The sequence below is a fragment of the Oncorhynchus mykiss genome, chromosome 4 (genome assembly GCF_057628025.1).
Source record: "Oncorhynchus mykiss isolate SJ-2025 chromosome 4, ASM5762802v1, whole genome shotgun sequence".
NCBI classification, from domain to species: domain Eukaryota; kingdom Metazoa; phylum Chordata; class Actinopteri; order Salmoniformes; family Salmonidae; genus Oncorhynchus; species Oncorhynchus mykiss.
In genome coordinates this window covers 70835667-70857575 of record NC_143025.1, presented here as the reverse complement: position 1 = coordinate 70857575, position 21909 = coordinate 70835667, and the positions used below count along the sequence as shown (strand labels likewise).

Sequence of the window (21909 nt, the reverse complement as noted above, 5' to 3'; positions counted from 1 at the left end):
GATGTTGTGCACGACTATGGTAGATGACTGAACCAACCTCTTTTCAGATCGTCATTAGTTATTTTTTCTAATTTACTTTATATATTATGGTATGTTTGTACCAGCATGTTATTTGTGAAAACTGGATTGTATTTTAAAGTTAAGGACTCTTGGACAATTAGTCCAAATGAGGACAAAAAGAGATCCTAATAAAAATCTAAATCAATCAAGAAAAGTGCATTTAAAAAGCACACAGAGTAATGTTTTACACCCATTGTATCCTGTGTATGAGGCAAAAACATTTAAACTTGACAGAGCCATAGCCGCTTGCTCAGTGCACTCTGCACACTGGCGATTAGAAGAGACGAGATCCATAGACCCCACACCTAACATGAAGTGATGTCATCTTTAGGGGACATCTGTGATTGTAACATCCCTTGGCAGTGACAAAGATTTACAACACACTAACAAACTACTTTCTTGACATGTTCATCATAAAAAAAGAAATGGAGAACAATCTGGCAAAAATCAGTAGTTGGTGTTCACATCAAATGCAACATTTATAGAGGCAATGTTCTTTGACAAAATGTGAAATCCACAAAAAGTTACTCAAACTAAGTGAATCAACACTGTCATGACCCACAAAAACCACTGGCCCAGATCTGATCTCTGTGTGTTGGTAGGGAGAACAGGCAGAGTTCTGCTAAGGTCCAGAGTTTGGCTGAGGTCCCGCAATGTTCAGTGAGTCGGTATGCGTTTCGTCAGGCGCGAGGGGTATCACATCTCCCATCATAAGGGCACCTCATGTACTAGGGGGATCCAATGATGGCAAGCCTATGAATCTCCAACCACCCGGTATTAGCTGACAGACAATATACAACCACCAAAAAGCCCCTGGAAGTCAACCATAAAGCACCAACAGGAAGCCAGCCAGGCTAACCATACCACAGACATGGAAGAGAGCTCAAGCAGGAACAGTAACTGCAAATAGCTTCAGAAAGGTCACTAAGGAAAAGGGAGGGATGTGCAGGATGGCCAAGATGCAGAATAGCCAGTGAAACAGGACCCTTAAATCACCAAGGATCCAGTGAGATCCATGCAAGCTTAGTGGATGGTGTTTCTGATAGCCTGAAAGGAGGAGAACCTCCCTCATTGTAACACACACACCTTTTTAAGTTTAGTGTGGTCTTTTCCTTTGCGCTTGGCTGTTTTTAGAGAATTAAAAGACAAGAAACAATGTTTTTCTTACAGGCCTAAAGAAATATGAAATCAAGATATGCTCCCAAGCATGGTTAATTTTCTATCGAGATGGGGTTAGTTTTGAATACATTACCTTTGCCATGTCTCTTAGTACTCCCCCGTTTCTGTGCATGTTTGGACTCTGCGTCGACATCAGCTGTGGTTGAGGGGGACTCTGATGATGGAGTCTTCTCTAACCCATTTCCATCAGCTCCACTCTCTCTGTTCCCATCGGTCTCTGCATCTCTGCTCTTTGGACCATCCCCAGCAGCTGAGAATGCATTCCTGTTCACATTCTCAACCTTGGATTCAGCGGCCTTAAACCCCTCCCCCTCTGGGGACTCCTTGAGCTGGCGGTCAGTAGAGGAATCCATCCCAAGCTTGAGGTCTTCACTCTGGATGTGATCCTTGGTGGTGGTATGAAGGTTTGAGGGGCCTGGTGTTTTGGGAGAACTCGACTGAAGTGAGGGGTCTGTGGGGAGGCCGGACTCCACTACGACCAGATCTCCACTTTGTTGTCCTAGGTCAATGGGTGAAGTCCCCTTTTCAACTTCCTCTTTGGCATCTATAGCAGATGTTCCCTTAAGCTTGGTGCACTGTTCTAAGGGAGAAGGGAAAGGAAAAAGATTCATTAAAGACTGACATAAAGCACGCTTAACTACAGTTACCTCCTTTACAAACCTCCTCTACATTCAACCCTTTTAGATCTCCAAGTGCCTAGTGGTTAGAGGTAAGGGAGTGTTACTGGTAGGGCTGTGATACCAGTATCACAATATTTTCTTCCATGGCAAAAATGAAAACTCAAAGCTGAACAAACTCTTTGGTCCTTTAAAATCCTCCTGTATGTAAAATATTGGGTGCTAAAGGTTGGAAAATAAATATGTGAATGGATAACATGTTTGTTTCCAACATTAGTATCGCGATACTGGTATCGTCCCAGCCCAAGTTACTGAACAGGGCCTTAATAACATACTGCATTTCAAAAACAGCCATGGGCAGCGGCAGAATCAATGACCGGTGCCATCTTCATGCTCACCACCAGGCTGAATGCTGTCCCCTTTCTTGTCCTCAGAAGGCAGGCTGGTTCTGTCAGCCTGGTGCTTGGTTTTCCTCAGCGCATAGCCTTTCCTGATGTCAGACAGCAGGTGGTCAATGATGCAGCCCTCCTGGACCGGGGGGGCTTTACGAACTGGGGGTGAGAGAGGGGGTGAATCTCAACAGTCCACTCTTGATACATGCAATGTTCTGGTAGTGTGTTTGAATTTGCACTGGTCAACTATCAGGTGTTGACCGTCCTCGAAAGCTATCATTTACTAGTCTCCTTTCCTTCATCTGCACTGAGCGATGAAAGGCTGGATATTTAAAAGCAAAGAGTCTTGTGTGAGCAATGCTTTCACTTCCCCAGTTCTTCTAGATCAGTGCAGATAAAGGAGAGGACCAGGAAAGGGATCTTCTGAAGAGTATCAAGACAGTCAGGCAGAAACCCTTTCAGTAGCAGTCTGAAGTTGGTAATGGGACACGTGACTAGTTACCAGGAAGTAGAGCTCTGCTACCCGACATTATAGGGTTAGGGCCAGATGGGGCCTGTTTTTTTTTATTTTATAACTAGGGTACGTACAGGTAGGGCTCATGCATCACTAAATTGATAATTAACATTTAAGCAGAGCCATTTGCTCATGCTCTGCTGCACAGTACATATCATGCGTCAGAAGTTCTTCAATGTTGTAAAATATAAGACCAGAACATTGTACGAGTCCACATGAAAGATTATTTTACTGAAAATAATGTTCCTTGAGTTGACTGAGTTTAGAGTGATAAAGTAGCTAGTTTACAATCAACTGTTCTGTCATTGAACAGAGGCATTGCTAGGGATACTCACACTAGCAGAGACATGCAGTGTGCATGCAGTGTGCTTGCAGTGCGAGCAGCACAGGGAGCAAGGGACAGAGACTAGCAGCTAATGGATATTAATGGAGGAAGTTATTTCTGATTCGGGCAGGGCCTTAAATTTGGCAGAAGCAAGTGGACCTGGGTAGGGTGGGGCCTGAACATCGTGGGCATGGGTAGGCTTTAAAATAATGCCTGTGCAGGGCTCTACCAGGGATGGCCATGAGGTAACACTTATTTGGAGTGTTGGCTGCCGGTTATACTTACTTATCTTCCTGTTCTCCCCCCTTGGTCTCTTGGAATCCTCCTCTTCCAGCTGTTTCTTCCTCTTCTCAGCCTTAATCGCTTGCTCTCGGCGGGTCTGATTGTCCTACGATAAAAATAAAAACATAAAAAGCAAGAGAAAACAGAGCAGCACAGGTGTCCACAATGCAAATGTGAAACCATAGCAATGTGATATTTAGTCTCTAAACAAAACTTGGGGACCTATCCAGTCCAAAGTTATGGCCCAGTTTTTGGAATAAATGCTTCAAGTTTTATATAGGAAAGTCAATAGACACAAAGTGTCCATAAGTAATTTGTTTCTCTCACCTTGAGAGCTTTGATGAAGAGTCCCCTGAAGGAATGTAAAGTGCTGAACAAGTCCTCCAGGGAGAGACGGGATGAGTCCTCACACAGATACTGTGCCAGATCCTCCTTCTTCCTGTCGATGGAGGCAAACCTCGCCTCCAGTTCCCTGCAGGCCTCCTGGCTTCCCTAGAGTAGACAGCCATTTCAGGGAGCTGTATTTAGTTATGATCTGGCAACCAACCTGATGGCATGCTAATCTCTGACACCATTAAAGGGCCGCTTGTGTGAAACCACAGTCACCTGCTCTCTGGTGATGAGGAGAGGTATAGCAACCCACCTGTATGGCAGTGAGATACTGCTCCTTGATGGCCGCCACAGAGGAGGAAGCCACCTTCTTCTCTGAATCTTTCAACCGCTTGATGAGCAAGCTCGCCTCTGACTGGAGAGACTCCAAATTCACACTGTGGAAAGAAATTACAAACTTGGTAAGATTAGCATAGCCTCCCATGTCAAGCTTTGATTACTCTACAATGTTGGCACCACTGAAAAATTGCAAAAGTTGTATACAGCTTTCCCCCCCCCCATTACCGAGCAGCCTTCTCACAGATCTCTAGATCATCTGGAAGGTTCAACAGGTCATCATTGTTCTGCTCAGCCTCCTCTAGGATGTGGTGGAGCAGCGTGATGCGACTTTTATTGGCCTTGGTTTCAGTGAGTTTCAACAGTGTGCTGATCTTGAAGCCCTCAGCGTTCCCTGTGTGGCTTCCCTGTAGAACAAAGTTAGACAGACCAGCGTCAGGAGTCGTCGTTCCCTCACTAAAAACGTTGTTGTGAGACCCTATTGTGTGTGTGTTTGGTTATATGTATTGTATGGTATCACATTAGGTATTCTTACATAGTTGAGGAAGTTTCCAACGTCCAGAATGAGCATGCAGAAGCTTGGCAGTCGAGTGCTCACTCTCAGACCTTGCAGGATACAAATAACACATTAAAGAGAATAAAATAAAAAGGACGTTTAATTAGCGGTCGGGGAGATGAAGGTGGTAGAGCCGCTAGCCTGATGCCTCGACTTACTCTCACAGGCCTCGTCCAGCAGCTTAACTTTAGGCTGCATCATCTGTAACACTGAGCTGATTTCCTCACACAGCAACATGCACTCGATCCTCAGCGCGTAGCTGGGGGTAAAATACATACACAGGACCAAGGTCAACATCTAGGGCGAATCAGTCCTAGCTTTTTGAACGCTGTCAAAAACGTTACCATGGAACAGCTAGGAGCTGGAGATAAAACTGATCCACACCAGCTAACTTCTCCCGCTCTCCCTGGTAGGACTTCAGGTTCTCAATCTGTGGTGGAAATAATATCATTTTTCTATGACCATAATCTGACAAACATTTGGTTTACAACACTACAACTGAAAATGTATATAGATCTAAAAATACAGTATAGCCACTTCGGCTTAACCATCGACTTGGCAGGGGTTCCTGTGGCCGGCACGCACCTCATGCTTTTCTGGCTGTAGCTTTTGCAGCTGTTTCAGCACCTCCACATCAAACTTGGACCGGTCACCTTTTTGAATCATGGCCACAAAGTCCTTATGCGAGCTGGTAGGGGACAACATGTATTTTTAACTCTCCTACTGTAAATAGTCTTAAGATGCTTCCTCTACTAAGGTTCTCTTCTTCATATTACCTTCTCTGAAAATACTCACCATCTGAATTGTTTCAAGAATATGTTCAGGTTAAGATTTTTCTTGGCATCAATGAAAGAAATCTGTAGATGGAGAAAAAGCATGAAGCTTGAAATTAAAACAGGGGATGGGGTAAGGAAAATGACAACGATCGCAGTGGAGAGAGTACGATTAGAAGACCCTTTCAAAGACTACAATGAGACCACATCTACCTCTTTGGGCTCCTGTTTGACTGCAGGGGTGCTGCCTTTGGCTTTTGAGTCAGTCACTGGCAGACAGAAAAGCTCCTCAATACTGGAGTAGTCAGGCTCCAGAGAATCTACCTGTACCGAGGTCCACATGGAGTGACTATCTTTAGCAAGAGAAAATAATGGACAGTGTTTTAATTGACTCATAAATTACATAGAGTTTGAATTAATCCAATGGGCACTTATCAAGGTCAGCTGTATGTGTCAGTTTAATTCAAAGGTGACATTCTGACAGGTCCCTTACCAGTCACCACTCTGGATGGCAGCTTCTGCCAGTTGAGCTTCTTCATACGCAGTGTGGGGCAGCGGCCCACCTTGGGTGAAGAGGCGTAGCAGGATCGCATCTGCACACTCTGGGCCACTATAATTTCATCGCCACCAAGGGGAGGAGGTGGACCCATCATGCCTGGCAGGGGTGGGGGAGGCGGTAGACCCATCATGCCTGGCAGGGGTGGGGGAGGCGGTGGACCCATCATGCCTGGCAGGGGTGGGGGAGGCGGTGGACCCATCATGCCTGGCAGGGGTGGGGGAGGCGGTGGACCCATCATGCCTGGCAGGGGTGGGGGAGGCGGTGGACCCATCATGCCTGGTGGGGGTGGGGGAGGCGGTGGACCCATCATGCCTGGCAGGGGTGGGGGAGGCGGTGGACCCATCATGCCTGGCAGGGGTGGGGGAGGCGGTGGACCCATCATGCCTGGTGGGGGAGGCGGTGGACCCATCATGCCTGGCAGGGGTGGGGGAGGCGGTGGACCTCCATGTCCCATCTGTGGTAGAGGTGGTGGCGGAGGAGGGAGGCCAGGGGGAGGCATCCCAGAGAAGCCAGGAAGTGGTGGGACAAAAGTTCTCATGCTTGGTAGGGGTGGTGGTAGATGAGGAGGAGGTGAAGTGGCAACAGGGGTGGTAGATTCTTTAATGAGGACATCTGATAGACCTGATGGACAGATTGATCGGTCAATCTGAACGCCCCGGTCTGTGGTCTTGACCTTAGGTGACCCTTGCTGACCCTTGGAGGACACCAGACGTTCCATCAGGCGCTTGGTGGAGTCAACATCAGCTAAAGAACACACACGCACAGACAAACCGGCCATAGCATGTCAGCGTACACGGCCACACAATGTTTATGGACCATGAGAAGGTGATTGATGCGAGACTCACGGTCCTGTGCCAGCAAAGTAGCGCGGTCTGCCAGGGCCTCCAGGGCCAGCCACACCTCGCTCTGCTCCGGACCTACCAACAACAGAGCCTGCAGGATCGACAGCAGCTGCACCGATGCAGGGGAGCTACTCAACTGGAGTGAGGGGGAGAGAACGTTATATTATTTGTATTATCTGTGGTGGATTTCCATTTACAAATAGACTATTGGTGCTTACTTTGGTGAAGAGTGTGGTGAAGACTTCCTGGTGACTGCTCATGTCGATGCCCCCGTACACCCTCTCCATCTCCTCCTCATCCTCTGCCATGGTGTCCTCAAAGGCCTCACACTGGATGTTCAGGTCCACATCCTCGGTCTCTCTGTAACACACCCAAATATGTATTTCCACAGGATAAAACAAGTCGCAGTGTGACAGAAAATGTGTACAGCGCAGAACAAAGCATTTGCTAATTTACAAAAAGTTCCGAACCTGTGAAATACTTTAAATGATCGAAAATAATGGGGGGGTAAAAAAATAAAAACTTAACTTACCTAAGTTTTGGAAGTAATTGTAGTAATTGAAGCCCTGGGAGACAAATAATGGCACAGCTAGGTTCAACATTTGTAACCAGTTTGATATGTCCATCTCCACTTCCTGTATTCAAGTCATTGCTTATAACGATTGCAATATCTTCATCATTCAGATTTATTTTTGCAACATACGTCACACAACACCAAGTAAGCACTGGTGTGGTACTTATTGATACTAGTAATCAATTTGTGCAAGGTTGATCTTTAAAGCTAGAGTCCTTAATTCAAACAAAAATAGAGCAGCCTCTTTTGGTAAAAAGCTGAGGAAAGGCATGGAGAACTGTATCCACAGAAATTCATAGAGTTATGGAAACAGAAACTGACCATCCATGATAACAAAAATTATGACTATCCATGTTGAGGCTATACAGTGTTTGACAAACATTGGTGTAAAAAACAAACTTATATTTTGGGTTCTGATGGGGTACGACAGTTAAACTAAGCTCATGAGGCATTTCTAAGCTATGTTCTTCAAGAATTAAAATGGGTATATCTCATTATTAAGTCCAAAAATGTATGTAGCAACTATGGATTCTAGCTTGTAAGAGTTCAGACACTCCTTAAGCCTCGACTGTTTCCACGTCAATTAGACATACAGTACCAGTCAAAAGGTATGACAGCTACTCATTCAAAAGGTTTCCAATTATATTTTCTACATTGTAGAATAGTGAATACATCAACTCATGGAATCATGTAGTAATTAAAAAAAGTATTGTTAAATCAAAATATATTTTATTAGAGATTCTTCAAAATAGCCACCCTTTGCCTTGACAGCTTTGCACACAATTGACATTCTCTCAACCAGCTTCACCTGGAATGCTTTTCCAACCGTCTTGAAGGAGTTCCCACATATGCTGAGCACTTGTCGGCTGCTTTTCCTTCACTCTGCGGTCCAACTCATCCCAAACCATCTCAATTGGGTTGAGGATGGGTGATTGTGGAGGCCAGGTCATCTGATGGAGCACTCCATCACGCACATTCTTGGTTAAATAGCCCTTACACAGCTTGGAGGTGTGCTGAGTCATTGTCCTGATGAAAAACAAATAAGCCCAAACCAGATGGGATGGCGTATCACTGCAGAATATTGTGGTAGCCATGCTGGTTAAGTGTGCCTTGAATTCTAAATAAATCACAGACAGTGTCACCAGCAAAGCACCCCCAGACCATAACACCTCCATGCTTTACGGGGGGGGGGGGGGGGGGAAATACACATGCGGAGATAATCCGTTCACCTACTCAGAGTCACAAAGACATAGTGGTTGGAACCAAAAATCTTGAATTTGGACTCAGACCAAAAGGACAGATTTCCACTAGTGTAAGGTCCATTGCTGAAGTTTCTTGATCCAAGCATGTCTTTTGTTATTATTGGTGTCCTTTAGTAGTGGTTTCTTTGCAGCAATTCAACCATGATTCACAGGGTCTCCTCTGAACAGTTAATGTTGAGTTGTGTCTGTTACTTGAACTCTAAGCATTTATTTGGGCTGCAATTTGAGGCTGCTAACTCTAATGAATGTATCCTCTGCAGCAGAGGTAACTGTCTACATTTCCTGTGGCGGTCCTCACGAGAGCCAGTTTCATCATAGTGCTGGATGGTTGTGACTGCACTTCAAGAAACTTTCAAAGTACTTGAGAAATTCTTCTGAATTGACTGACCTTCATGTGTTAAAGTAATGGACAGTCGTTTCTCTTTGCTTATTTGAGCTGTTCTTGCCATAATATGGACTTGGTCTTTTACCAAATAGGGCCATCTTCTGTATACCAACCCTACCTTGTCACAACTGATTGGTTCAAGTGCAAGAAGAAAATACATTCCACAAATATGTTTAACAAGGCACACCTGTTAATTGAAATGCATTCCAGGTGACTACCTCATGAAGCTGGTTGAGAGAATGCCAAGTGTGCAAAGCTGTCGTCAAGGCAAAGGGTTGCTACTTTGAAGAATCTCAAAATATATTTGTTTAACACTTTTTTTTGATTACTACATGATTCCATAAGTGTTATTTAATCGTTTTGATGTCTTCACTATTCTACAATGCAGAAAACAGTAAAAATTAAGAAAAAACCTGGAATGAGTAGTTGAGTCCAAACCTTTGACTGGTACTGTACACATGGCAATTGAAACCTTTCTCAAGAGACAATGAGGGGCTTCATCTCCTATTCACACCAATACCGGTGTTTCTCTATTACACGAGTTTTGAAAAAGCTTAAGAGTGATACCGATGAACTCTTTGCGTAGTTTGTCCCTCTTCCTCAGGTCTTCTACCCCGAAGATGATCACATTGACCACACTCATGAGGACGACCATGTACGGAACATTGTCAGTCGCATGCAGCTCATTCATGATGACGCTGAAGCGGTACTGCTGCATATTCACACTCTGTCAGAGACAGTTATAAAGATTACTTATGGGTATCATCCCTAAATCACAAATAGAAGTATTTTCTAAAAATATGTTTCCCGTCCCTTAGAGGGAAAACATATTTCCATAAGCCTCCTTTTAATACTTTGCATGAGCACATGGGTTATCAACGCTGCTTCAATCTGGCAATTTCTTTGAAAGTGAACAATGAGTATAATTATCATTTTTCTATGTACATTTATGATGTTATGCTGTATGAAAAAAAGATGGCCTTACTTTATAGTGCTCCAGGGCATCCATGGCCAGGTGGTGTCCCTGTGGGTTAAACAAGGCGAGGGCCGCCAGCAGCTCAAACACCTGCATCTTTACCATGGTGTTGGACGTGTCCAGGGCTGCCAATCAAAACAGAGATTATGTCCCAACGGACAGACAGACAAACAGGCCTGTTCACCTCCCTGCTTACTAGCCTTCTTTCTCACCTTGTGACAGGGTCCTGACGTAGCCCTCATTGTCCAGTATAAAGTGCAGCCCAGCTGAGGAGTTCATCACTGCCTTCACACAGGCCACACAAGTGAGCTGGAGGAGGGCGTCAGCGATGCGGGCACAACCCCGGCCAGACAGCCTCTCCAGAGCCTCCATCAGCAGATCCAGTCCATTGAGCTCCAGGAACTGCACCATCCATTCCTGGTCACTCCCCTCTAGACGCCGCCGCACCCCTGAGTAGTTGACCACTGTGGGTACCTGTAGCAGTCGTATGCATAGCTCTGGAACTGAGTTCTCCAAGTTGGCCTCAAGGTGAGCATCTCGGTCGGGGGGGCTGCTAGTCAGGTGCTCCTTCAGGGCCCCCCACTTCCCTTTCGATGCCTTGGCTGCCATAGCAACCAAAAAAAAAAGGGAGCTAAAGAAAAAAAGGGTGCAATGTTTGGGTTGTGACACGTGAAAACAGACCGACAACAGAAAGAACATTTAAAAATAAGTCTAAATTATGTATTGATTGGATTCAGAGTAACTACAAAATATGATTGGAAGACAGGAAAGTTGGAGGTAGTAAAAGCAAGGTATCCATTTTCAAAGGACAACTGCCTGATAAAACACCAGGCTCAACGTCAACAGTGAAGAGGCGACTCCAGGATGCTGGCCTTCTAGGCAGAGTTCCTCTGTGTGTTCTTTTGCCCATCTTAATATTTTATTTTTATTGGCCAGTCTGAGATATGGCTTTTTCTTTGCAACTCTGCCTAGAAGGCCAGCATCCCGGAGTCACCTCTTCACTGTTGACGTTGAGACTGGTGTTTTGCTGGTACTGTTTAATGAAGCTGCCAGTTGAGGACTTGTGAGGCGTGCATTTCTCAAACTAGACACCAATGTAATTGTCCTCTTGCTCAGTTGGGCACCGGGGCCTCCCACTCTTTCTATTCTGGTTAGAGACATTTTTCGCTGTTCTGTGAAGGGAGAAGTACACAGCGTTGTACGAGATCTTCAGTTTCTTGGTAATTTCTCACATGGAATAGCCTTCATTTCTCAGAACAAGAATAGACTGATGAGTTTCAGAAAAGGTGTTTGTTTCTGGCCATTTTGAGCCTGTAAGCTTTTCTTTAAAAAACAGATATTAAGTGACCCCAAACGTTTGAACGGTAGTGTAAATACAACACATTAAGACCTGCTCTTTCCATGACATGGACTGACCAGGTGAAAGCTTTGATCCCATATTGATGTCATTTGGTAAATCCACTTCCATCAGGGTAGATGAAGGGGGTTGAGACAAGTTAAAATAGCATTTAAACCTTGAGACAATTGAGACACGGATTGTGTATGTGTGCCATTCAAAAGTGTGAATTGGCAAGGAAAGATTTACGTGCCTGTGAACAGGGTATGGTAGTCACCAGGTGCACCGTTTTTTTGTCGAGAACTGCAACACCGCTGGGTTTTTCCATGCTCAACAGTTTGTGTGTATTAAGAATGGGCCACCAGCCATAGGATAGGAGTTTCCATTAGCACACATCACTTGCATTATGCAGTATATTAAAAAAGTTTGAAATCTTTAGGACAAAAAGAAACTGCTCTAGGCAGTGGTAGGGTTGTCACTAGTTACAGCCAAAGTCTTAATTATGGCTAAACCCTGCCCATTTCTACAATGCATCTTCTTAAAAAAAAATAAAAAAAATATTTTAAACCAAACCACACTGCTAACCTTGAATTAAAGATCAAAAAGCAATCCCCCCCCAATTTTGACTTTGTGGCTGTGTTATCAAGTGGAAACCTGCAAGAAGCTCCTGGAGTGATGAGGGCGCTGATGTGATTGGTCAAGATTTCACAAGGTAGTGGAACGCTCATGATCCCTTGACACCTCTACCACAGCACCGCTTAGATGTCAATGTCATAATTCAGCAAAATCCCTGTCACAGTCAGTCTGCAGTATAGCACAGAGCAAATATGGATTATTAGAATTTCTTCCGAAAGGGAAGCAAAAAAAGAAAGCAGGTTGAGCACAAGCAGCCAGCTGCAAATGTGGTGGAAGAGGGTAGAACCAGAAAATCAAAGTGCAGCAGGAGCAGCAGCAGTTACTGCAAAGTCAGTGGTAGCAAACACTAGTCTCCATCAGCATAAGGGTTGGCTAATATTAATAAGCTAGCATTAGCGCTCAGCATCCTTAGAGATCCACTGAACAGGCCAATAAGCAAGTGTTTTTTTTTTTTTTACTAATGAGCAACAGGAAAAACACAAGAATTCAGTCTTGGAGGTGTGATTCATGATATTTATCCCCCATGAGACACTGGAGATGTGGAAGCCTATATTTCACTTCCTCAAAATCCCCAGAATGAATCTAAGATACAAAATTACAGAATTCTTGAGTAATTAATTGACGTTTTTGCAGAGGATGTTTCAGTTGCTACAACTAAAGGTGCTTGGGGCAGTATTTCTCAAGTTATATAAAAAAAGTGAGGTGTTGTCTTATGTAAACAGTCAAAGCTGCGGACCATGTCTATGCTATTGGATAGAGAGCAATCACCGCAGCTGTCATAAAGACAAGTCTTTATGACCAGAATTATCCTATTTACACGGTCAAGTTTACACTAGAATAACTGACTCATAGCAATGACAGACCATTTAAGGGATTACATTTTTCCTTTTGAAAGGCAGTCGCTCTTTAACCTATTGGGTGGCAGTTATTTAACAGTATATTTAGTGAACGGGCAAGCTAAGGACATTGACATAAGTCATGGTATTAGAAAAAGTGTTCATTACCAGCAAGTGTATTTGATGGGTTGTGTTTCTGTAGCTAGCTTTGCTGGCTAGCTAGCCGAGACAGAAGATTTTGACTGAAGCAAGTATCTTGACAGTGACAGAGTGCCCCCATGTGGACTGAAGCGGAACTTTACATGAACCCCGTTTAAAAATTGGCAATGTTGAGGTGGTAGAACTGACTAAATGACATTTCGTAGCTTCACACCCGCAGCACACACACTAATTGATTACAGGACTGCTGAATGTAAATTATCTAGATTCGTTTGCTATTTTCCAGATTGTCTCTGATAAGCTACCCAGGAAAGGGCTGAAAATAGCCCATATTAATATAAACTCAGCAAAAAGAGAAATCCCTTTTTCAGGACCCGGTCTTTCAAAGATAATCCAAATAACTTCACTGTAAAGGGTTTAAAAACCGTTTCCCATGTTTGTTCAAGGAACCATAAACAATTAATGAAGATGCACCTGTGGAACGGTTGTTAAATAATGCAAAAACAGTGTTGGAGAAGAAAGTAAAAGTGCAATATGTGCCATGTTAAAAAAAACTAACGTTTAAATTTATTGCTCAGGACACTAGAACATATGAAAGCTGGTGGTTCCTTTTAACACGAGTCTTCAAAATTCCAAGGTAAGAAGTTTTAGGTTGTAGGTTAGTTATAGGACTATTTCGCTCTATACCATTTGTATTTCATATACTATTGGATGTTCTTATAGGCACTTTAGTATTGCCAGTGTAACAGTATAGCTTCCGTCCCTCTCCTCGCCTCTACCTGGGCTCAAACCAGGAACACATCGACAACAGCCACCCTTGAAGCATCGTTAACCATCGCTCCACAAAAGACACGGCCCTTGCAGAGCAAGGTGAACAACTACTTCAAGCCTCAGAGCGAGTGACGTCACCAATTGAAACGCTATTAGCGCGCACCCCGCTAACTTGCTAGCCATTTCACATCAGTTACACCAGCCTAATCTCGGGAGTTGATAGGCTTGAACGACAGTCCTTTTTCACATATGCACACTGATTATATGCAACGCAGGACAGCTAGATAAACTAGTAAGATCATCAACCATGTGTAGTTAACTAGTGATTATGATTGATTTTTTTTTATATGTTTAATGCTAGCTAGCAACTTACCTTGGCTTCTTACTGCAGTTGCGTAACAGGCAGGCTCCTCCTGAGGCAGGTGGTTAGAGCATTGGACTAGTTAACCATAAGGTTGCAAGATTGAATCCCTGAGCTGACAAGGTAAAAATCTGTCGTTCTGCCCCTGAACAAGCCAGTTAACCCACCGTTCCTAGGCAGTCATTGAAAATAATAATGTGTTCTTAACTGACTTGCCTAGTTAAATAAAGATGTATAAAAAAATTTAAAAATATATATTTTTTTTAAATCAGTGTCCAAAAATACAGATTTCTGATTGTTACGAAAACTTGATATCGGCCCTAATTAATCTACCATTCCGATTAATCGGTCGACCTCTAGTCTGAAGCCTGAAAAAGGCAGGAAGGCAAGTGCAGAGAAAGGGTGAGAGAAAGTTTCAACAGGGGAAAAACTTGTGCGTGTGAGACCTAATTAACTTAAAAGTCAATAGTAATTATTCCTAAATTATGAGTAGGAGATAGTGACAAAAGTCAAGGAAAATAAAATAAAAGAGAAGATAAGGGAACAGAGAGAGAAAGAGAGTAATGAGAATTATCGCAAGAGAAATGCTTGGACCTTTAAATTAGGGCTATTTTCTGAGAATTGTCTCAGTAATATGTGCCTGAAGGACTATAGACAATTATAAATAGTGTTATTTGCGAGGAGTCTCCACCATTACAATAGCGTTGGTAGTTTGGTGGTAGAATTCTTGCCTACAATGCGGGAGACTCGGGTTCGTTTCCCAGCCTATGCACCAATAGACTCAAATCTGGATTTCGGATTGAAATTCAACTATTGGTATGTTGCCTGGAAATATACGGTTGTTAGTGTTTAAGATATAAACTGAATGTTAATAAATTGTTTAGGTTCAATTGAAAGACTAATTCATTAAAAATAATAGCGAGGCGATTTCGATGTAATACGTTGTCTGTTGCCTAAATGGTCTGCTGGAATATTTTATTGAGAATAGGAGTCGCATTTAAATAACTGAATCACAGAACAGTTACCTAAATCTAATGCAGATAGAGTTGTGCACACCGAAAAGTTTTTTTTATTCTAAAGGGTTGACTGATGTATGTTATAAATTTGGCGATTTGCATATTACTTTTAAGTCTTGGACATTTCATAAGGGTGAAGCCAAAAGAGAAGGGAAAGTTTTACTCTTACAATAGAGGTAAGGCAGAACGTTGTTTGAGTAGGGGGTTATGTTTTCGCCTACTGGGAAGAATAGGTGAGTTAGTTGTGCTCGCCGGGCTATATTTGGCTGTAAGGGATTCAGGTCTGAATAGTTCAGTTTATTTCATCGTAAAAGTTGTGTTTATATGTACTTAATTGAACATGCGCTACCCTTGGATACAATACTGTACCCTAATTGGGGGATTTCCATAGATTGGAAGTACAGTATGGTATCCAAGGGTAGCGCATGTTCAATTAAGTACATTAACTATTGAGGAAGTTTAAAACTAATGATTGGAGGGAGTACAATGGAATTATCATTATGTTTTGTTCGTAGTTTGGGTTTCTGAATCGGTGTAGTATAATGAATGCTGACCAAGTGGTTGTGTTGTTTTCTGGGAAAAGGAGTGGGCTGTAATCTTGGAGGGAATGAGTGAGATCGAGGCATATTCTAACGAAATTGAAAAGGACTGGAAATGTTGTTAACCTAGGCGTTGCAAATACCCACACGCAACAAAGTGTAGAACTATTAGTTGATTGTATATTTAAAATATATTTAAAATATATATATATATACACACACACACACACACACACACATAGCTCAAAAAAAATAAAGGGAACACTTAAACAACACAATGTAACTCCAAGTCAATCACACTTCTGTGAAATCAAACTGTCTACTTAGGAAGCAACACTGATTGACAATAAATGTCACATGTTGTTGTGCAAATGGAATAGACAACAGGTGGAAATTATAGGCATTTAGCGAGACACCCCCAATAAAGGAGTGGTTCTGCAGGTGGGGACCACAGACCACTTCTCAGTTCCTATGCTTCCTGGCTGATGTTTTGGTCACTTTTGAACGCTGGTGGTGCTTTCACTCTAGTGGTAGCATGAGACGGAGTCTACAACCCACACAAGTGGCTCAGGTAGTGCAGCTCATCCAGGATGGCACATCAATGCGAGATGTGGCAAGAAGGTTTCCTGTGTCTGTCAGCGTAGTGTCCAGATCATGGAGGCGCTACCAGGAGACAGGCCAGTACATCAGGAGACGTGGAGGAGGCCGTAGGAGGGCAACAACCCAGCAGCAGGACTGCTACCTCTGCCTTTGTGCAAGGAGGAGCAGGAGGAGCACTGCCAGAGCCCTGCAAAATGACCTCCAGCAGGCCACAAATGTGCATGTGTCTGCTCAAATGGTCAGAAACAGACTCCATGAGGGTGGTATGAGGGCCCGACATCCACAGGTGGGGGTTGTGCTTACAGCCCAACACCGTGCAGGACATTTGGCATTTGCCCGAGAACACCAAGATTGGCAAAATCACCACTGGCGCCCTGTGCTCTTCACAGATGAATGCAGGTTCACACTGAGCACATGTGACAGACGTGACAGTCTGGAGACGCCTTGGAGAACGTTCTGCTGCCTGCAACATCCTCCAGCATGACCGGTTTGGCGGTGGGTCAGTCCTGGTGTGGGGTGGCATTTCTTTGGGGGGCCGCACAGCCCTCCATGTGCTCGCCAGATGTAGCCTGACTGCCATTAGGTACCGAGATGAGATCCTCAGACCCCTTGTGAGACCATATGCTGGTGCGGTTGGCCCTGGGTTCCTCCTAATGCAAGACAATGCTAGACCTCCTGTGGCTGGAATGTGTCAGCAGTTCCTGCAAGAGGAAGGCATTGATGCTATGGACTGGCCCGCCCGTTCCCCAGACCTGAATCCAATTGAGCACATCTGGGACATCATGTCTCGCTCCATCCACCAACCACAGACTGTCCAGGAGTTGGCCCAGGCGTTGTAGGGAGGTCATACAGGCACGTGGAGGAAACACACTACTGAGCCTCATTTTGACTTGTTTTAAGGACATTACATCAAAGTTGGATCAGCTTGTAGTGTGGTTTTCCACTTTAATTTTGAGTGAGACTCCAAATCCAGACCTCCATGGGTTGATACATTTGATTTCCATTGATAATTTGTGTGATTTTGTTGTCAGCACATTCAACTATGTAAAAAGAAAAAAGTATTTAATAAGAATTTCATTCAGATCTAGGATGTGTTATTTTAGTGTTCCCTTTATTTTTTTGAGCAGTGTATATATGGATTGATGTGTACTATTTCCTTTGGGTTTGAGGAGATTCCCATTTTTTCTAGAGCCACGATATCTTAAAGGGGTGCACACACGAGAATTTTACAAGTTTTAATTTTCTGAGTTTTAATAAGGGAATGTTCTGGGAACCTGGGATAAAACATGTAGAAAATGACAGTGTTCCAGAATAGAGATCCACAGTAGCTACTGTAATGGACTACTGGCAGTGTCTGCTATGGCAGATGGAAAGGTGCAAATTACCTGAACAAAATAAAATCTCAAAGTGCACAAAATTCATGCATTTTGCTGTTGAAATTCTTTGACGGAGAAGGATGCCCCCCCACACACTGGCTTTGGACTAAGCCCCCAATGTCTTCAAATCAAAGAAACACCAGTTTATTGCGACAGACAGAGGCCGAGACTAACATGCTTTGTAAATGATTAACTTTTGTTGTGTTATTCTGTCACATTCCTCCCAAACCTGACCTGAGATAATATATGAGGAGTTGCCTGACTATAGGGACAGATTTCTGAAGTAACCTTGACATCATTATTGGGTTATTGAGGCCTCGATGGCAACACCTTGCAGTTATCAACAGGGTTGTGGTCAACTGAATCAAATCAAGTTAGTAAATTGCATCACAAAAGTGTTTGTCTAAGACATTCACATGCCATTCAGTATTGTTATAAGCCTACATGCAAAGTATGCAGAAACTCTGCTTCTTCATTCACATATCACCGTCTGATAGAGGCAAATTACATCCCTTAGAATGTGTAGCATGACATTCCTGAAGATGCAAATGTTAATGTGCTGCATATACTCTACAATGCAAATTCTTGTCAAGATTATCATTAGCCAGCACTTTTGAGAAATGCTATACCAGCATGACCCTGGCAGAGAGAATCTTCCTTGGGTCATGTGAAATAAGGAACAAGCCTCTGGGCTACGTGATGTGACTTCTTACAGGGCCGTCCACACCAAAGACTAACTATAAAAAGTTATTCAAGTAAACAGCAGCATTCATACTACAAAAATTGTGGAGGATAGCCATCGTTAGAATCACTTTGAGCGAATTCCTCCCTCCAACCAAAAACGTGTTCTACTGAAGCATTCTTAGGTACGCAAGAAATAGCCATTAGGAGGGGAGAGGCAGAGCGCACGTTGAGCGTTTCTGAATAACTAGGGATGTCAGCATATTGGTGGCCACATTATAGTTTAACTTGGGAGACTGATGATCCACAATCACCATCAGAAGAAGCCCTCCCATTTTCCTATGGTAGGCTCTGTTAACTCCAATACATCCTGACAAAAATACAACACGAGTGGCCTGCTAATCTACCTTTCTGGACCTTGTGAAAGCTTACAGAGCAATTGAGAAATCTACACAGTTCACAATGATGTTTTATATTTTATAGTGATACCATTTCAGTAGCCATGGAAGTTTGAACAATAATAAACCTTTATCTCATGCAAAAGAATGGTTTATAGCCGTCTCATATCTGGTGCAGTAACATACGTAAACAGTTGTTGACCTTCCTAGTAAGCTGCATTCACCTCTGTCAGCAGATGAACTGCTAGTGGAGATTCTCTTCCCTATATATACACAGGCCACCACCCTCTGGGACCCAGTCAGCAGTTAGTCAGCATCACTATTGCCAACACAACAAATTTCATCCTCTCAGAAAATGTGCTTACATCAATTTAGTATTGGGAACTCACTAAAATACAAATCGCTATGTTAATGAGGAACATAATCTTAAACCAACCAAATTCATTCTAACATAATGGGCCACTTTCCTCCCTTTGTCTTTGGTTCTACACAATGTTTTACAATAAAAATCAGCTGCATTTGTGTGGCAGAAAGAACGCAAAGCCGAGGGTCAACTGTGTTTATTTTTGTTCACAGAATGCATGGGTGTGAGCAACTGCATACAGTACAGCATAAACACACGGGCGCACACATACCTCTTCTCATCTAATGCAATGTGTTCCCGTGTGCTGTAGAAAACACCAGCCTGTCATAAGTTGTGAATGAGGTGGGTAATGCCATGGTAATACTGACTATCACCAATACATGGCCAAGGGCATTAGTCCTCCTAGAGCAGGGTCTGCCATGTTGCAACACTCACTGCCGAGTACCCTTAGGTACTCAGTCGAGGACTCAACTTACTTTTGAGAGCTACAATAGTAGAATACACAAAGTGCAGTTTCTAAATTTGGTTGTGCACCAGCAGTTTAGTTGTCAGTCACTAACAATTTTGAGACTAATTTACAGTCTAGCCAGCTATCTAAACACGTGCCCAGGGGCCGTGACCTCCAGGGGCCCCCCCCCATTGATTTTGTTAGTCACCCTCATAGTAACACGTCAACAGTCATGGCAAAACTGTAGGAAATGTTATAAAAAAATAACATTGTCTATGCCCCATGGCAAAAAGTGTAGAATTACAGAAAATGTACTTTTAAAAAAACCAACCAACCAAATCTCGCTTTGGGCACCCAAAAGGAGAGTTAAGCAGTTTAACTGCACAAATGGATTGATTTCACAAATCAGTTGACTGCATTTGTGGAAATGGGTAAGCAGACCCACGAGCCACTGCAGCCACTTAATGAGTTCAGAAATTGTGGCACCCACCCTTATCAAAGTAGCCCATCCCTGCACTAGATTTCAGTGGACATAACCCATTTATATTTCCAATGTATATGCACCATATCCTGAATCCAGGTGTCTATTAGACCTACACTATATATCTAAAAGTATGTGGACACCCCTTCAAATTAGGAGTTGGCCATTTCAGCCACGCAATTTCCATAGACAAACATTGGCAGTAGAATGGCCTTACTGAAGAGCTCAGTGACTTTCAATGCGTCATAGGATGCCACCTTTCCAACAAGTCAGTTCGTCAAATTTCTGGCTGGTTGCAACACTCACTACAGAGTTCCAAACTGCCTCTGGAAGCAACTTCAGCACAAGAACTGTACGTTGGGAGCTTAATGAAATGGGTTTCCATGGCCAAGTAGCCGCACACAAGCCTAAGATCACAATGTGCAATGCCAAGCGTCGGCTGGAGTGGTGTAAAGCTCACCGCAATGGACTGGAGCAGTGGAAACGCGTTCTCTGGAATGATGAATCACACTTCACCATCTGGCAGGCCAACGAACAAATCTGGGTTTAGCAGATGCAAGGAGAACACTCCCTTCCCCAATGCATAGTGCCAACTGTAAAGTTAGATGGAGGAGTAATAATGGTGTGGGGCTGTTTTCATTGTTCAGGCTAGGCCCCTTAGTTCCAGTGAAAGGAAATCTTAACACTACAGCATACAATGACATTCTAGATGATTCTGTGCTTCCAACTTTGTGGAAGGGCCTTTCCTGTTTCAGCAAGACAATGTCCCCGTGCACAAAATAAGGTCCAAATAGAAACAGTGTCTACATCGGTGTGAAAGAACTTAACTGGCCTGACCTCAACCACATCGAACACCTTTGGACTGCTGACTTCAAGCCAGGCCTAATCACGCAACCTCACTAATACTTGTGGCTGAATTGAAGCAAGTCCCTGCAGCAATTTCCCAACATCTAGGGAAAAGCCTTCCCAGAAGAGTGGAGGCTGTTATAGCAGCAAAGGGGAGACTAAATTTATATTAATGCCCATGAGTTTGGAATGGAATGTTCAATTAGCAGGTGTCCACATACTTTTGGTCATGTAGTGTTGTACGGTTGCTGGTAACTTACAAGCTTCTGTCCCCCCAGTGTTTTGTGGTGGGAAACTGAGCATAACACCGTTACTCATAGATAACTTAAATTGTTAACATGTCTAGCCTTTCATTTCTTAAGTCTGCATCCAATTGCCCCTCCCTGTTGCACACACACTTACATTCCCCATGTAACAGAATTTGTCTAATTTAAGATGAAAACCGTTACTTGGCACTTACTAGTCACGTTTTTTTAAACCACGTTGATGTGAGACAACATGTTTATGAAGTTGAACATGTACTCGTTATAGAACACAAATTAGGTGTAATTCGTTTTTTTATAAGTTACATTACCCAAAATGTACTCCATTGGTGGATTGGCCCTTTTATCTGTATTACTAATTGCAAATACTTTGTACCCATTGTCATGACATCCACAAGCTTGGCAGAACGTTGCGCATTGTATTACTGAAATGTTGACAGTGGTACTTGACTTAGCCAAGATAACTTCGCCCAGGCTTGGCATGAGCAAGCCAACACAATGTGTATCATGATACAGCATACATGTTGGCCAAAAAGTTGTTTGCGAGTGAAGTAGTCCTTTTCCCCGTCCAAGTGCATGAGTTTAACAAATTACAGACCAATTTCGCCCTGTTTACAAAACGTGTGTTACTCTTACCGTACTTATCCCTTCAACTGCTCGATTTCCACAGCGAATCGAAGGTAACGTTTTGTAGTTACCAATTTCATACAATTCCTGTGTGCGCGCTTTGGTAGAAATACACTGGCCAAACCTTGCGGCGCTGTTCTCCAAACATACTAGGGTTGCGTTCCCCTGCTCAGACATTGCATGCATCAACCAGGACAACTTTAAGTGGT

At 43.4% G+C, this 21909-nt stretch overlaps 2 protein-coding genes across 2 annotated transcripts in view; both read right to left on the bottom strand.

The window, feature by feature from the left end:
• Positions 1 to 7406, bottom strand: part of LOC149984125 (inverted formin-2-like) — a 15142-nt gene extending 7736 nt beyond the window's left edge. Inside the window, exons 1-17 of the mRNA XM_090232918.1 lie at positions 7298 to 7406; positions 6984 to 7125; positions 6769 to 6901; positions 5858 to 6667; positions 5578 to 5717; positions 5387 to 5448; positions 5177 to 5279; positions 4936 to 5021; positions 4750 to 4850; positions 4571 to 4641; positions 4264 to 4442; positions 4013 to 4136; positions 3697 to 3861; positions 3373 to 3475; positions 2255 to 2407; positions 1313 to 1819; positions 1147 to 1184 (exon numbers count right to left, since the gene is read on the bottom strand). Coding sequence (XP_090089044.1) covers positions 1147 to 1184; positions 1313 to 1819; positions 2255 to 2407; positions 3373 to 3475; positions 3697 to 3861; positions 4013 to 4136; positions 4264 to 4442; positions 4571 to 4641; positions 4750 to 4850; positions 4936 to 5021; positions 5177 to 5279; positions 5387 to 5448; positions 5578 to 5717; positions 5858 to 6667; positions 6769 to 6901; positions 6984 to 7073 — 2865 coding nt within the window. The 5' untranslated portion in view covers positions 7074 to 7125; positions 7298 to 7406. The remainder of the gene's footprint in view (positions 1 to 1146; positions 1185 to 1312; positions 1820 to 2254; positions 2408 to 3372; positions 3476 to 3696; positions 3862 to 4012; positions 4137 to 4263; positions 4443 to 4570; positions 4642 to 4749; positions 4851 to 4935; positions 5022 to 5176; positions 5280 to 5386; positions 5449 to 5577; positions 5718 to 5857; positions 6668 to 6768; positions 6902 to 6983; positions 7126 to 7297) is intronic.
• On the bottom strand, positions 7294 to 21909 carry LOC110521060 (inverted formin-2). Its single transcript, XM_090232920.1, has 5 exons — positions 21710 to 21909; positions 10175 to 10593; positions 9972 to 10087; positions 9554 to 9713; positions 7294 to 7331 (listed from the first exon to the last, which is right to left on the bottom strand). Exons 2-5 carry the CDS (start codon positions 10569 to 10571, stop codon positions 7294 to 7296), a joined length of 711 nt encoding a protein of 236 aa, XP_090089046.1. The 5' UTR covers positions 10572 to 10593; positions 21710 to 21909.